This window comes from Glycine max, chromosome 18 (genome assembly GCF_000004515.6).
Source record: "Glycine max cultivar Williams 82 chromosome 18, Glycine_max_v4.0, whole genome shotgun sequence".
NCBI classification, from domain to species: Eukaryota; Viridiplantae; Streptophyta; class Magnoliopsida; order Fabales; family Fabaceae; genus Glycine; species Glycine max.
The window spans coordinates 4,506,983-4,524,864 of record NC_038254.2 but is presented as its reverse complement, the minus strand read 5'-3'; the positions used below and the strand labels follow the sequence as shown (position 1 = coordinate 4,524,864).

Sequence of the window (17,882 nt, the reverse complement as noted above, 5' to 3'; positions counted from 1 at the left end):
TATTTTCCATGAATTTTCGGTATAAAAGATTTTCATATTATTAATTAATTAAAATTTAATTCATGTATGACATTATTATAAAAGTCAATAAATAATATATGATAATTTTGGATTAGACTACGATTAGTACATATAATTTTTTTAAAAATAAATAGACAAGGAAATAAAAAATTTATTCGAATCAATAACTAATTAAAGAAAAATATTAATATGAATTTTTTTTATAATACTCATGAACCATGATTCGATTTTAATATAGTCTTGAATCTTTTTCTTGATGTCTTTAGAATTAATGAAGAAACACTTTAAATCATTCACGAGGAAATGTGCATCCACCCTTGCAGGTATCCACTTTTCTCTTTGCAGGTAAAAGAAATGCATAAGGATTGAAGAGTTGCATTCTAGTGCACTAAGGATAATTAAGGAAAGCTTACATACTGGCAAATATGTTATTTAGTGATTCTTTATAATTTAGCCCAAAATTGCTCACTGAAAATATGTTACGTTACACATACACTTTCTCTTTTTGAGGAGTGTTAATACATTTTTTATTATTATAAGTAAACAGAAAGAACAAACTTTTCCCTAGGGAAGAAACACATCCCTAGAGCATCAGCCAAAAGAAAAGAGCTAACAAAAGGAGGACAAAATTAAAGTCCCAAGCAATAAAAGTATGCATTGAAGCGTTGATGAAGTCCCAAGCACACATATTTCCTTCTCTGAACGTTATTTATACATTAATTTCTTTAACACACTCTAATATATTATATATACTAATAATTAAAATTTGTTAGAAACTAAAAATTCATGATCAAGTAGAAAGCATGATACTCATTAAATAAGAACCAACACAACTATTAATGTCAGCATATTATTTTTTTTCTCTTTATCAACTTTTATCCTCTGAATATGGAGTCCAGAACATATACAAATGTTGTAATATTGCAACCTACAATATCCCATTTCTAGTTGGTTGCTTCCACGGAAAACAAGAGTAAATGACAAAATAAGCTAGATCGGTATAACATCCTAAATCAGCTTGAGGTGAATTAAACGATCTTCAAACAAATTAGAAACTTTCATCATGAGCCAAAAAATCATCATATGTGAAAACCTTATACATCATAATAGTTAATCAATCCCTGCCTTATCTTTTATATATCAAAACTTCCCTCTAACCTCGTTTTCATCCTATAGATAGCTCAACCCATAGACTATATATCTTTTTCTTTTTGTAGCTAGGCACCCCTAGACTATCATGCAAGTGTATGATCATTCTGTTTTATCACGTGCAGTCCTTAACAATAGTTTCTTTCCAACGTTAAGATGATAGCAAAAGCACTAAAAATGCCAGATAAGAAAATTGATGCCATAATGGAGCTCAACCAGTCGTCAAAGAAACCTCATCTCCAACACATCAACATATCAAAATCAACCGATACTAACAATTGAATTTAAAGTTTTATAAAATTCCACACAATTAAAAAGAATAAAAAGATACATTAATTAACAATGTAAAGGTTTTTATTTTTCGTTATCATTCAATTATAAATTAAATAATTATGTAGGATAAATTTGATAACAATTATTTTAAAACTTATATTAAGGATGACGATAACTTTTTAATTGAAAATGTATGCATATAAAACTCATTAAAAATTTAATTAATAATTTATTATTTTATTTTATTTTTACATGCAAATTTTTTATTGGTTGGAATAAGTAAAATTTAAAATAAAAAATCATTTTATAGGTTTTTAACATTTAAAGTATACACAAGTCCAAATCAAATACATTATAATATTTAGGTTTAAGTTTTAGCAAATTAAATATAACAATGTATATTATTAGTAATAAAAAAGAAAATAATAAATTAATATAATTTGACTAAATTATATGTTTTATAGATAAAAATTAATAATAATTGGTAAAACAATTTATACCTATGTGTAATCCATATTAAATATATGATTTTATTTATTTAAAAAAGAAAAGAGAAAAGCATCGAAAAGAATCAGTTCAAATCAATTTTCTGCATTGGTTTTTAATTTATTCTTCATAGCTGGTTCACACCGATATTCTGTGCTGATTTTTGATTGGCTTTTCACTAGTTCACACCAATTTTAAAAATAGCCACACTTTTTAGAATCAATGAATCAATCATCAAACTAGTTCTCAATCATACCAATCGAATCAACCTAGCACACTCCAATTAATTAAACTATGCTAACAACTATTAAGGTGAATGGCTCTCGATTATTTGAGGTTAACACAATATTAATATTAACAAGACGAGCATACGCGTACAACATACTTTGTCTCTTGGCCATGTAACATACATTAATTCTAATAATATAATTTGACACAAGTAATAATATGCTGAATTTAAAAAAACATATAGTAACCCTATCCCTAGCTATGCTCGATCTAATACTTTTCAAAACTCTTCAACATACGCAACTTCAACTTCTTTGAAGTTTCATGAGATATTTTCTTTTTTTAATTTCTTCACAATGAAATCATCACACTCAAACAACAAATCTTTGGCTTTATCCCAAAATTTCTCGCAGCCTTTAGTCGCTGCCAAAATTCTCCACTCTATATAATACAAACCCTCATCATAACCATTCCCACAAAGCCATACACAGTAAAACAAAGTTATTAATTACTTACCAAAAGAGACCCTCTTTTAAGAAAACAATGGCAGTGAATAAGGTAACATTGGTTGCTTCAGTGATGGCTTGCATGCTCATAACATGCTCTTATGCTGAATCAACCTTGTCATGTGACCAAATCACTATATGGCTCACTCCATGCATACCTTATGGAGTGTTAGGAGGGAACGTGTCATCCTTGTGCTGCCAAGGTGTTTACTCTCTCAATGCTGCATATAAGAGTGCTGAGGATCGAAGAGGTGCATGCCAATGCATTAAGGATAGGGCGGCATGCATTCCTGGCATTGACTACACGCGTGTCAATCAAGTTGGTCCAAGATGTGGCTCTAAGTGTCCCTTCAAAGTGTACCCTTCCACTAACTGCTCAGCGTAAGTACCCTTAACCATTTTTTTTTTTTCATTTGGTGGGTTTTTTTATTTTAATTTGTCATAAGAGGAATGTTAATAACACTTTATTTTTATACTTTTTTTAGGATTGATTAAAATTTATTGAAAATAACTTTTTTAATAGGTGTCAATTATATATCTCTTTTAATTTAGAAGTGAGATAAAAAAAAAGATATTTTCAAATAAATTTCAATTGATCACTATGAATAAAAAAAGTGTTAAAAAGTATGATTATCATTCCTCTTAGCCTAAAATTGATCACTGGAAATATTTGCCATTATTTACACTAGTTTTTATGGATTTTGATGTGATTGTGCAGGGTGCCGTAAGCATTCAGCAAAGGGGGTGCAATATCAAGTCTATGGGTCACTAGTACTAGTAGTGGTGTGGAAAGATTAATTATACTATGAGAAGTGAAGAAATATTATACTTAATTAGAAGGAAATAAAGTGTATGGATTGTGTGTTACGATCCAACGATCGAAAGCCTTGAAGTATATCAACAATAAAAGATATCCCTTCAATTAATTTATCATTTTCTCTGCAAGGCTGTAGTGATATATGAAAGTGAAGTATGAACATCTAATGAGTATAAATGCAAAAAATATATAATTAAGCGTATGTATACACAATTTTTTTAATTGACTTTCGTCTTAAAGTTTCATTTTTTCAATTAATTATTTTTTATCTAGTTTTCTGCTCCTGCGGCACAGCATTAAGCACGTGACAACATAATATAGACTCCCAAAGTTGGATATGATCATCACGATGCTATAATTCATTATAGTCAGTTCTGATAGCTGAATGTTCACCATATTAATTAAGAGGCCAACAGAGAGGAACAAATCAAGAAACTAAAATAATATTGGTAACACTAGATATTGACAGTGGAAAGTCATTTGTTTTCTCCTTACTACAGAGAATAGATGGATCACTTGAAAGTGAAAGTCCGTAGTTTAACATATAGCTAGCATTGATCTCCTTGTGAATTAATATATATATATATATATATATATAAACAACAATGATTGACATCTTAACTTGTTAATTATGTTCAATGTCTTGTGTGTGTGTGTTTTTTAAATAGCGACAACAAGATTTAATTTTAAGACCTTGTGTAAACTATCTAAATTTTTTACTATTAGGCAGATTCTAGTATATTTCCAATGTCTTGTGTTAAAGTATATACTTTTATAACGACTTCGGATAGGAATAACGTGGGTTCAGAACCTAAAAGTATAATAATTAATAAATATGAAGACTATATGCGATTTTCAATGTTTGCTCATGTTGAGTTAAGCTGCATTTTGAACTATTAATTTATTTTACAAAAATTATTAAAAACTGCAAAAAGAATTAGTGGATTATAATTCAACAAAACAAATTAATCCAAATTTTAATTTTATGTGCTTGTCCAATATTGAATTAATTTAGAAGTGACTATTTATATTTATTTAATTTCTTTTGCTGAGAATGTATATAAATTTTAGGGTTTAGGTTTCTGCATTCCAAAATGAAAATTGATCGATCTGGTTCCTTGGAGATCTCTAAATAGGTGAAAAATTACATAGAACTAGACACATAACCTTTTTGTAGGTTACATATATAGTAAAGGCAATACTTATGCAAATAAACTCATTTCTCGTGAAACTAATTTATAGGGATTTTTTTGGTGGAACCACTTCCCCAATTTCATTAGCTAGTGAGGAATTTAATTGAAAGAAGCTTGGTCTCCCTAGCATTAATTCAGATTGCTATATATTTTTCTCATCATTGATTTCAGCCATATATATCCCCCATGCTTTTGTATCTTCTTGTTGTTAATGTATTTGTGGTGTGTCACAGATGATTGGTAAAACGCTCTGTTGCCAACCTAGTTGAAAATTAGTGTTATCATCATATGTAGGTAATAATTTTTTATCCTTTTAAGTTCAAAATAGTAATATATATATATATATATATATATATATATATATATATTAATTCAAAATCATTTTTTATCTCATTTATATAAATTAAAATTAATATAATATAAATATTTTAAAATATATTATTTGATTACTTTTTATTATTATTCAATTTTAACAAAATTTAATACAAACGATCTTAATAATATATAAATATAATTAAACAATTAAATTAATAAAAAAAATATTTTATATCAAATTATAAAAATAATATAATAATTATTAAAATTACATCGATATAATTTAATTTTTATATATATACTAACACACTTACTCACCTAATAATTTTCAGTTGGAGTATGTTAGTTATTTACACTAAAATATTTGAATTAAAACCTCAATCATTTCTTCTTTTATAATTAATTCATCATGATAAGGATACAATAGTAATTCAGTGTTTAACTTTTTAAAAATTCATAATAGTGCTCATGAGTCATTCCTCTCTCCTCTCTTTTCTCTTCTCTCTTCTCTCATGGTAAATCATTGTTCATAAACAAGGAACCACTGTGCACCACCATGGTTGACTGAAACCAGCCCCACTCACAACTAAAAAACCACCGTGCATCACCATCGACAACACCTCCATGCCCTTTGTGAACCATGATCCACTATCGTCTATCACTCAATCCCTACATACGTCTAACAAATAACTACTTCACCAATACAATCCGTAGCTATAAAAATGTTACACAACAGACCCATACAAGCTTATTCCTGCACCATAAGGCTAATTCTACACAAGTGCATAAAATTTTGTAGAAAAAACTACTCCTCTAACTTATCAGTTTAGGGAGGTCTGGATTCCCCCACCTGCAGACCAAAATCATCTAGCAAACACATACAACCACTTTGTAACAGCTTTTCAATTTCGCACGGATCTTGTAATTTGTTAGGTTAACTTTTTTGTTAGTTTTAATTCATTTGAAACCTATAAAAATAATAAACCAAAATTTGAATTATGAGCAAAGATCTACCAACGTGAAAAAAGAGAGGGGAGAGGAGAGGGAAACAAGTAATTATGAGTTGAGCAGGGAGCATTACTGCATTACTATGAATTTTTTAATTTCTTTTAAAAAGTTGAACGCTAAATTATTATAATATCCCTGTAATGAATTAATTATATTTATATATATATATATATATATATATATATATATATATATATATATATATATATATATATATATATATATATATATATATATATATAAGGAATGAGTGGGTTTTTATTCCAAATATTTTGGTGCAGATGTTAATACTCCAACTCAAAATTCGGTTAGTATGTTTGCTAAAAAAATATCATACTTTATCCTATGTAATTGATAAGACATGCTAAAAAATATCAACAAAATAAAATATCACATGCAATGACATCGACAATTTTTGGAAGTTGTGGGGGGAATATTTATGTTAAATTGGAGGTGTCGTTGCTAAAAAAATCAGATGCAATTGATAAGATGATTAATGTTTTGTTTCCACCAGACGTGCATCAGGACTCTACACGACTGTAATCAATCAGTATAAAAAAGTCTGTACCAAACTCCAAAGATGGAAAAACATCAGAAAAAGGCAGCAAAATTCAACAGTGACGTGTGGAAAAAATCATCAAATCATTTTTGTAGCGACTTGCTTCTGTTTTTGACTCGTGAAAAGGGATCACAACACTTAGCAGAGTCCACATTGTGCGTGGAAGACTTCTTCCAAACCCTAACTAAAAATAAAAATCTCACATTCTCGCGGGATTTGCGCATCAATTATATGATGACTTTTCTTTTTTATCAATTGAATTACCAGTAAGTATATAATTTCAAAATATCTTCTATAAAAAGTATTAAAATAATCTTATTAGAAGGATAGTAAGACGTAAATGTCGCTATTTAAATAATCTGATTAGGCTCTTGACTTTTCCTGTTAAATAATTGTGATTTTGCAGTTTGCGGTACAATAATTAAGGATGATAAAACATGTTGAACTAATTGGATCAACCTGTTTAATCTTTTATTTCTTCGGGATGAGTTGAGACTTTCAACCTACAAAATTATTTTGATCTGTCCTATCTAACCTTCAAAGGAAGCGGGTTAGGAATGGCTCAGGCCGGATTAACACACTAATTCACTTTTTTAGATTTATTGTGTTGATTGTGGCGAATCTAGAAATTGAAGTCGGTAGGGACAATTTATTTAAAATAATAATAATAATAATTTTAAATTATGTTTGCAGACACAATTCAGGTTTTGTTGTGATTCTTGACATTGTGAGAAATAACGAAAAAAAATGGTTGATATTGTTATGGGATTGTAGCAAGTCGAAAAACGTTTTTGTTGTGACCGTATTTGCATATCACAATTTAAAATCATGATTATCATGCATATGAAAATAATACATGAAATGGAATAGAATAAAACTTGCAGTTGAATAAACCGTAAAAATACCAAATGAGCATAGCATGAGATGGAATGAAATGTCTCCCTCTCAAATCCAACATAGGTCCTCCTACGTATGCTAATACTATTTTATGATTTCTTATCGTATTTAAATTTTATCAAAAATGTTTTAGATAATAGATAATACTTGTATAATATGTTAAGATTCTTTTATTTTTTTATATTATTTTAAATGAATTTACCCATCTACTCCGCAATTCTTTTTCTTGACAAGATAAACCATCTCAAAACGATATTATTAGTTAAAAAATCTACACCCATTTCACTAAGATGGGTCATTCCCCCTCTCAGTCCTTTTTTATGGGCCAATTAATAAAAAGCCCATCACCTAAGATTTTTATTTTGTCAAGACCCTCAATTTTTCAGTTGAGGGTAGAAAAGGACTCCAACATTCTAGGTAAATTTCACTCCAGCTCGCAGTTCACTTCCACTACAATTAATACAGTAGTGTCTTGGTCACCCAAGATAAGACAGCTGCTAAAAACACAAATATGCCTTTATCTTTTCAGAGTTTTGGGACCGACCAAGCAGAGATTTGAATATTAATGTTATAAGACAAAAAGTAGAGTAGAAAAGAGTAAAAAGGTTGGGGGAGAGACAGAGAGCACGACGAGGACGGGCTATTGTCGTTCTTATATCCCCAAAACTTACGACAAAGGACATAGTAGCTGTTAGCAAAGCCAAAATCATAATTGTGTGGTGGAGAACATTTCGAACCTTATCTCCAAATTCATGATTGATGCAGTCCCCCACTAGAGTTATAAAAATGCTAGCTATTCATAAATACCTAATCCGAGAAGCGTAATAATACAAGTCTAGTCCCTATAACTCTTTTATTGTACACAACTATTATGATGAATAAATCTAAAATTACAATAAGACATTTTATGGAAGGAACTGAACCGAGTTCATCTTACACATCTTTTCCTTGTTTTTGATAATCTTACAAATCCTTGAAATGGAACACAACAACAAATCACGGTTTACAAGTTACCACGTAAAATGATGCTACAAATGACTGGAGAGGGAATGATGAAGATTCCCCCACATAAGATACCATGAGAATGACCTTTCATTCTTGGTGATCTAAAACCCACAAACACCAAAATGCCACACTTCACAAGATGACTGCGTGCGTGCGTCAACTTTTGTGACAAAACCCCCAAGGGCGATGCTTCCCCTTTTTGGGGAGCATCCCTAAGAATAAACAATTAATGATAATTAATCCTTAATCTGGAAGGAATAATTTAATGAAACAGAGCACCTTCATTAGATGACTACATGTCAACACTATATAGACAATTTGAAGAGAAGGGAAGGATGCCACGGACAAGTCAGCAGGTCAAGCAAATTTAGGTCAAATTTCAAAATGTGGTGCTACTCTCATTTGCAGATATTGAGGGGCCTTCAGACTTCACCACGGGTGTTCCTTTGCTACTAATGTCGAGTCCTTGCAGACGACCAAGCTGGTCGTTTTGCAATATATCTGACATTTGGTGAGAATTTGTTTGTTGCAGCTGATGAGTCGGCACAGTGGAATGGGAGTGGCCAAATGGTGGCAATTGCATGTTCTGGTGCCCAGAAGGACCTGAATGTGGTGGGATTGAAAAGAAATTTGACCCTGCATATGGCATCTGGTGCATTCCCAGGTTAAAAGACTCAGATTGGTTCAATGCCTCTCCGGTAGCAATCTTAAGCCTCTCAACCTCCTTCATCAATGCATCATTAAGAACTACAACAGATCATAGGTAAATTTCGATATAATTAATCAACCTTAACAAATAATTTTAAAAAGTATAAAACAATGTAATTATGCATGCATGCTAATGTATCAAAAGAAAGTGATTGACTTAATAACAGTTACCATCACGCAGCTGTGCCTGTTGCTCCATGGCTTGTAGACGGAGCTTAAGCTCGGTATTTTCAGAACTCAGACCAGTTGTATCCCTCTATAAAATATCAAGAAATGGTATATTATAAGTCATATTCCTATTCAGCCACAAGTTTATGCATAACAACTTGAGTCAACTAAAGGTGAAGTTCAATGAAAAACCAGCAAGTGTACAAGGAATTACCAAGCTAATTTGTAAAATTAAATCACAAACCTATAAGATAAAGATTTCTGTACAATAAAACAGAGGAATTTGTGAAGAAAAATAAAAAAGAAGACTGCATCTAATTACCTAAATGTGATATTTTTGTCACTAAAATAATACCAAGAAAGATATATCTCAAGCTATAATTTAAGTGCATCGTTTCAGCAGCTGGTGAGAAGATATGCTTACACAAGGTCAAAGAAATATCGCTTTTAGATACAAGTCAACACAAACCTGGTACAGTGTAAGTTGGGCAGAAAGTGTTGTTGCTTCAGTCTGAAGGGTCTGGACTTTGCGCTCAAGTTCTTGTATATAGCGTGCCTTTCTTTCTTTTGAACGTGCGGCAGATTGCCGATTAGCCAGTATTCTATACAAAACAACAATACTTGTTGAGAATAACAATTAAAAAAAAATCCATCCCAACTACTAAATTACAGGTACTGCAAATTAGTGAATAAAACTAGATAGTATTGTCTCTGGCTGTCTGGCATAACCCTCACTCTCACATTTGCAACCTTTCATTGCCATTTTAAAAGCTCAAACATTCAACAAGCATACATAGCTATTTTATTACCATCCCACAGCAGTTCTAGATATAGATCGAAAGATCTATATCAAAACAATATACACTTTAAAGGAAAGAAGATTCTTCACGGTGTCTCTACATATTCAGAAATTACGATGAATCACGTTAATGACAGTAGATTTAAAATAATTTACAGAAAAAAAAGAAAGTTCTTAATGATGGATGATTTTAAAAAACAACCAGCAATTGCAACAATATTGCAGTTTTGAAATTCTCCAGACTGATCATGCAACCTCTAATGGCACCACATCAATCATATTTTCCTACAATAGTCCCCAATTTCGTAGTTCAATGCAACTGAAGTGTCAAACTCTTTGTCTATTCAGAAATCAATCATTTTCCACCTCTCAGTCATTTAAATCATATCCCATTACAAAATACCAAGGCAGGATTTTTCCGCAGCAACCAACTTTATACAATTGAATGATCATGTAGTGTGTGTGTGTGAATCTAAACGTGCGCTAAGTTATGGAAACAAGCTACTATCAAAATATCAACGTCAAACATAAGATTCCCAAATCAATGTCAACTGAGTCCAAATCAGTCTTACATCAACTAATTACATTGACAAGCCAACCTTCAATTTTCATTGTTTTAATAGGAAATTAAATAATCAAAGAATATATATATAAATAAATACCAATTTTTAACTTCCATGGAGCAATGCGAAATTCTAAGAACTCAGACAGAAAAAAATTAATTAATTAATTATGAAAACACAGTAGAGAGAAATTTACGTGACATCAACTTTAAACCATCGCATTCGGATTCTGAAACCAAAATCAAAGAACGAAAACAAATTCAGAAAGAAATTGAAGTGAAGGATGATAGAAGAGACCTTTTGGCACGCTTTGGATCAATGTTCCAAAGCTCTGCGAGCTTATCAGGAGGCATGGCTTTCTTCGCATCCATGATCTCTCCGAACATGCTCGTCGACGTGGAACCGTCGACGGAGCTACTGTGCCGGTGTCTCGGCCGCGCAGCGGCGGTGCTCGGACTCTTCTCGCCGTCGTTGTAGCAGCTGCTGCCGGCGCCATTTCCATAACCGCTCTGATCCGATCCGTTTCCGCCGCGTCCAGCCCCGAGCTTCTCGACGTCAATGTAGGTGGAGAACAGGTCGTCCTCGGATCCGATCTCCTCGAAGCTCGCCGTCGAGGATCCGCCGTTGAACGGATCCGACGGCGACAAGTCAATCATGTCATCCGGCAGCCGGAAGCTGACCTCCGAGTGCGCCCTCCGGTGGTGCGAGTGCGACTCGCCGGAGCCGGCGACGGGAGCGGCGGAGGGACCGTTGCCGCCGGCGGCGCGGATGAAGAAGGAGGAAGATGGCGTTGCCGACATTGCATTGGGATTAGGGTTAGGGTTTGAACGTGGATCTTGCGTCTGTGTGGCCATTGTCTTCTGTGTGTTCTTTCCGATCGATGCTCTGTTTGTAAAACAAAAACGCGCAATCTTTCTATCCCTCTCTCTCTCGTCTTTCTTCTTCCTCACGTTGCAAGCAAGTAAAATATTAAGAATTCTTTAAAAAAAAAAGTATTATTTAATACTATTGTTTATAAAAAAAATAACAACAATTTCTTTTTTTTTTCTTTTATCATGTACTACTATTTTGCAGATTTTTTTTTCTTCCAAAATTTCTTCAAGAAAGTCCTTATGTGCTTATGGCATTGTTAATTAGTCAAGAAATTAAAAATGAAGAATATTGACTAAAAAGTAAATTATTTAAGGTATCAAGAATTTAACAAACATTTATTATTTACTTTTTAATATTATTAATCAGTATTTTGTATATACCAATGTTTTTTATTTATATAATATTTAAAATGGTTTGATTTTCTTACATTGTTAATGCTTAACTAATTAAAAAATATTATAGATTAATTTATTAAGTGGTTATTACAAAATTAATGAATTTATCAACTATACGATTGTGCCATAGTATAAAATTCATTTACACTTTAAGTATATTTTAATTAAATTATTTTCAAAATAAAATAAAATACATTTAAAATCAAAAGAAATATGTATAATTAGACATAAGAAATTATTAAAAAATAAATAATATCAATTTACAAAGATAAAAGTAAATTTAAAAAATAATTAAGTTAATACTATAATTGTGGATATTTCAGATGGGAATGGAAGTATTAATAGAAAAATATAAAAATGTAAATCTGATTGGTAAAAGGAAAAATCTTGGAAAGGGATTTTTAAAAAAAAATAATTAATAATTTTAACTTTTTTAAAATACAAAAATGTTAAATAATAATAACAATAATAATAAAGTATGAATTATAAAAAATACTATAAATATTGTCTTTATCCTAAAAAAAAAAATGACAAATTATACCAAAGTGTTTTTTTCTTACAAGATTTGACTTTTTTTTCTTATTACTATGCTATTTTTATGGCGTGTTTCTTAATTTATCCTCACATGTCTTATCTTAATAGTTTTTCTTTCAACTTTTATTTTCTTGTCTTTTCCTTTTTTTTTATTACCAAGCTTTTTCATGGCTTTAAATATGTCTTTTTTCCGGTAAACAGGTGTTTTTTTTAGTTCATATAAGTTTTTTTTTAATTTTAATCATTGTAAATTTATGTATTTTTAATTTTGATTCAAGATATTTTATTTATTTTTAGTTTCAATATATTTATGTTTTTTCAACTTTAGTTGCGGTAAACAAGAACTTACGGGACTATAAATAAAAAAATTAAAATCTTTTAAAAATTATAATTAAAAAAACATAAACCTACAAAGATTAAAAATAAATAAAATATCTAACAGAAACTAAATTTAAAAAAATATCAAACTTATGGAGACTAATAAACTTATAAGAAACAAAATATAAAAACACTAACGTATTGGAGAAAAAAGCATATTTAAGACGTTGGCTTAAATATGTTTGATGAAGTGTTTCATCCTTACACGCCGTCCCATGCTAAATTTGTTACATGTTTTTTTAACAGGTTCTATTCTTTCTTTTTTTTCCACCAATTTATTGTCTAACATTTTCTATATATCATGAAGCGCAGTTGATTTTAACTCTATTTGATAAGATTTTTCTTTCAATTTAAAAGTAATTTGCAATCACTAAAAACGTTTGAAGCATAATAGTTTTTTATTTAATTAATCTAATTTTAATTATCTGATACATTTACCCTCTCTCTCTCTCTCTTCTTGGTAAAGACCACCAAATCTCTCTAATTTATGCAACCAAATGATAATTTACATTTTCTTTACCAGGTAAACTTCATTTTTTTTTCCTGTGGTTCTTGTGAACCTCATTGAAAATGAATCAATATGAATGAAGAAAATTACTATTGTATTTGTACTTCCTTATGTGATTCAAATATTTAATTCGTTTCTTAAAGTATTAATAAATCTTTCAATCGTGTGCACGCCATTGCCAAAAAGCATGTAGCTTCACATGCAAAATAATATGATTCAATTGACAAAGAATTGATATTTTACCATTCAACAAAGAAGTATGAATGCTAGGGGCTCATATTTGTACTCAATTATTTCATATTTAAATAGTTTATTTCAATTAAAACTTATCTTACATTATTTTGCATATTCGTACACTGGGTTACTTAACCATTAATTATGTGTTTCCAAGCAACCTGCAATAAACATTTTTCTTGTCCAGTTGGCCTTTTGACTTTCGGAAATCTTAAAGTTATATGGTAGTGTAGATGTGAATGATTGAATTTAAAATAGAAAAGTTGGGAAGAGTGCCATAAAGTTAATCTGGTTAAAAATTGAAACTTTAATGTCGTGAATATGTATGCGTGAAAGATAATCATGGCAAGGGTCATAAATTATTTTTATAATTTTATTTAGTGCAAATAGATTGCTCAAATTAGTATAATTATATTTGGATAACTTTTCATAAATATTTATAAAAATAGAAAATAAAAAAATAAAAATAAAAAACAAAATTTTCTTATAAGCTAAACATAATTTATGCACAAGTTAAAATAAGATTTTCATAAAATTTAAACGATTTTAACATCTCTAAAAAACTTATTTAACTTATACATAAATTAATTTTAGATTGCGAGATAAGTTTTTTTTTGTTCTTCTATAATTACATATAAAAAGATTTATCCAAATAAGGTCTATGATTTAAATTTGGGTTTGCTTTAATTGATGTATATAAAAAGGTTTGTCCAAAAAAGTCTATGATTTAGACTCGGGTTTGCTTTAATTCAGGTCTAATAAGCAATACAAATTTTGTACTAAAAATATGAATTATAAATCAATATTTTATATCGATTTAGTATATGAAGTGATAACATTTATAAAATTAATTAAAACCTACATTTTAGATCAATTGCTAAAAAATTAATCTAAGAAAATATTCTCTATATTAGTTTATGTTGATGTTTTATTCTTCTTAATTTTTTAAACACTTTATCTTGTATTCAATAATTGCTTTCGATCATCTTGGTGATTTCATGAAGATCACTGCCAACAAGAGCCAAGTCATCAATATGTATAAGTTTGGTCGTGAAATTAGAAGCATTAACAAATAAAGAGTAATTTGCCTTGGATTGGCTATAACTAGAAACTATAGAAGGATTTCTAGAGTTTGCAGACCAAGTCAAAGTCTTATAGAACTAGGCCTTGAGGAAGTTTCATATATACTTCTTCATGAAAGTCATCGTTAAGAAATATTAATTGTGTTGACACTTAATTGGTGTAGGTGCCAACGGTATGCGTATGCAAGAGAAAACTAGAATTGTTGTCATTTTGGCAACAAGACTAAAGGTTTTCAACAAGTCAATCCCACAAGTTTGACTAAATTCCTTGGCAACCAATTGTGCTTTATGCATGCTTTTCAACCTTACTAATAGATTTGTGCTTCAACTTGAAAATCCACTTGCAATCAATTTCCTTCTTTTCAAAAGGAAGAAGGGATGGGAAGCTAAGTTTGATTCTTCCCCAAGCCATTTAGTAACATCATTCCAATGTTTGTGTATTGCAACTTTTTTGCATAGGTGGTGGTTTTGGACTAGAATAAATTGATAAAGAAAAATGTTGTTGTGAATTTGCGAGATTATCATAGAGAAGAAAGTAAGAAAAAGGATAACTAACCTTAGACTGTGAAGATGGTGGAGGTAGTGTCCTTCGAACTTTGGTTGACTAGCTTAGTGTTGAGTTGTTGTCCAATTAATTTCTTTCTTTTAGAATGTAGAGTTCCAGCAAAGCATAAACAACCAAAATATTTCAATTGAGATATCTAGGACACGCTTGTGTAATGCTTTATATTGTGAATGGTTGAAAAGATATTGTTGTCTATTTATTAAGTGGACAACATAAGTTATTGTAAAGTTTCAAATAATTTTAAGCAATTATGCTTGAAACATAGGTGCAACTCCGGTGGAGAAGTTTTTTTCCATGTGTATAATGCACAAAGAAAATTTACCTGTTGTCGTAAGTTTTTCTGGTATTAATAATTATTTAATATGCTGAGTATTTTAATAATTTAATAGAAAATGATTGTTTTGTCATTAACTAATTAAAAAAATATTATTGTCCTTCATTTTACTTGATGACTATTTTGTTCACTTTGAAATAGAATCATTCTGACATTACAAGAAAAATTATTATTATTGACGGAATATTTCTCATGGAATGTATTCTGTCGAAAATGTCTGCATTACCAACGAAATTTAGCAACAGAGTGTAGTCTATGAGAAAATGTTTGAATTTCTGACGAAATTTATCCACAGATCATTTTTTTGCCGAAAAGTATAAATTATCGATAAAATGTTGCAACAAATTATGTTTTCCTCGAAAATTTAAATATTACCAATGAATTTTTTCGACGAATTATGTTTTAGTCGGAAATTTAGATATTACTGACGGATTGTGTTTCCGTCGGAAATTAAAATTATACACAATAAAAGAACCCAACCCTAACAAGGGACTTAATCAGTGACTTTCCTTTTGGTGATTTTCGAAAGCCTTCACACCCACCATCATGTCGTCATTACACAATCTCTACCACAGTTACACTGTCGTTGCACGAGCTTCACCACCATCACGTCGCCCTCACACGAGGTTCCCAGGCCTCCATCACACATCGTTGGGTCATCCGCTCACCCACATTGTCGTGGCACCGCCATTGAGCCCTCACCGTCGTCGAACATGCCATCGCACCCACGCCAGCTGGTTAGTGCTCTTATTTTTAATAGTGTACTGTGAAAGTAAGCAAGTGTTGTTGTGTGTGTGATCGTGAGAGAGGCGAGATGCGTGAGGGAGTGAGTAAACAAAGAGTGTGTTGTTGCATTTCAATCTTTCCATTGCAATCTTTTGCAATAACTTGAGGCACTCCTATTGATGAAATCATCTCTCGAGCAATGTTGTTTTCAGCAATAGGAAGTGCAGCTAGCAACTGGTTGGCCACTTTGAGGCCACTCGGTCTTTCCTCTACCTTAGCCTCAAATGCACTTTGTTTTCCATTTACTTTCTTATGGTTTTCATACTTATGATTTACCTTATGTTTCACTGCATCACATTCAAATTTATTGGAAATCATAAAAGTATTACGTGTGTTATTATTCATAGGGTCCATATAATTATCTAGTTTATGCTCTAAAGCATTTTTCATAAAACCATTTTGTGTATTTTGCATCTAAAATGTTGGGCTACTCCATTTATTCCTGCTTCAAAGTCCCATGATCTCTTAGCCAATATACTCTTGATCAAACTTCTTATGTTGATCAACACCATCCCATACAGCTAACAACATCCTTTTATGTATGTATACACACAAACATTACTGTAAGTACTACCATTTTTTTGAATAAATGATAACAAGTGTCATACCTTTCAGTCTTTCACTGCCACAACATGTGCCCATAGTTATGCTTAACCCACTGCCAAGATATAGGCTCTGTTCTCCTTGTTTAATAAACATTCATTTAAGCATACCGGTGTGGTGGGTTAGCCTATCGTCTTAGGCCCCCCTGTTTTTCTCTTCTTCAACTGTTACAATGGAATTTGTATAATTTATGGTTAGCTATTATGTTTTGTTGTAGCTAAGCCCTAGGGCTGTTTGATTGGACAATGCCACATTAATAAAAATTAATAGCAATTATGATTGCCTGCTACTATAGTAATTTCCAATTCTTTTTTTTTCTCTCCTCATTTTCATGTACTTTTAAAGACTTAAAGTATTTTTTTAAAGAGTATAATTGATGCTAAATTATTTGAGTAGATAATATCAATGACAATGTACAATTATTTTATTCTTATGCTTTGTAATGAAAAGTTAGCAAATGACATTGGCATTGTCTTCCACCGATTGTAATTTGCTTCTTGTTATTTTCATCAATGATAACAAATAAAAATAAAAATAAGAACATACGAGAAACTAGCCATTGAAATGAAAACCAAACCTACATTCTTATGTTATATTAAGTCCTTATAATTTTTTGTCTAAGGCCCCAAAATTTATAGACACGACCACAAAGACAACTATGTACAACAATGCTCCTTTCAAATCAAGATCAACCCAAAATATGACAAAGATGTGTCCATCTCAAAGTGTCAGTATCCTCCTAGAGTAACATTTTACCCATGACAATGAATAGAAACTCGTTCATACTATAGATGTTGCTTTTTAAATTATTTAACTAGGGGGAGAGTGCCTCAATAAATATTGTAAATAAAAAAAAAGAGAAAAAAGATTTAGAAATAAAAAAAATAAAAAATAA

General features: G+C 30.7%; 2 protein-coding genes across 2 annotated transcripts; one reads left to right on the top strand and one right to left on the bottom strand.

Moving 5' to 3' along the window:
- The first annotated feature begins 2,620 nt into the window (after positions 1–2,620).
- Positions 2,621–3,700, top strand: LOC100797957 (non-specific lipid-transfer protein 1). Its single transcript, XM_003553154.5, has 2 exons — positions 2,621–3,044; positions 3,382–3,700. Exons 1-2 carry the CDS (start codon positions 2,701–2,703, stop codon positions 3,389–3,391), a joined length of 354 nt encoding a protein of 117 aa, XP_003553202.1. The 5' UTR covers positions 2,621–2,700; the 3' UTR covers positions 3,392–3,700.
- A 4,501-nt stretch (positions 3,701–8,201) lies between these two features.
- LOC100790732 (transcription factor RF2b) lies at positions 8,202–11,651 on the bottom strand. The gene is made up of 4 exons (XM_003552864.5): positions 10,993–11,651; positions 9,803–9,935; positions 9,337–9,421; positions 8,202–9,204 (listed from the first exon to the last, which is right to left on the bottom strand). Exons 1-4 carry the CDS (start codon positions 11,547–11,549, stop codon positions 8,837–8,839), a joined length of 1,143 nt encoding a protein of 380 aa, XP_003552912.1. The 5' UTR covers positions 11,550–11,651; the 3' UTR covers positions 8,202–8,836.
- Positions 11,652–17,882: the final 6,231 nt, after the last annotated feature.

What these genes read in the sequence shown, in the direction of transcription:
- LOC100790732 (XM_003552864.5), bottom strand. Translation starts at nt 11,549, where the DNA reads ATGGCCACACAGACGCAAGATCCACGTTCAAACCCTAACCCTAATCCC. An exon ending in GATCCAAAGCGTGCCAAAAG is followed by an intron (nt 9,936 to 10,992) that starts GTCTCTTCTATC and finishes TGTTTTGTATAG; the next exon opens with AATACTGGCTAATCGGCAAT. An exon ending in CCCAACTTACACTGTACCAG is followed by an intron (nt 9,422 to 9,802) that starts GTTTGTGTTGAC and finishes GATATTTTATAG; the next exon opens with AGGGATACAACTGGTCTGAG.
- LOC100797957 (XM_003553154.5), top strand. Translation starts at nt 2,701, where the DNA reads ATGGCAGTGAATAAGGTAACATTGGTTGCTTCAGTGATGGCTTGCATG.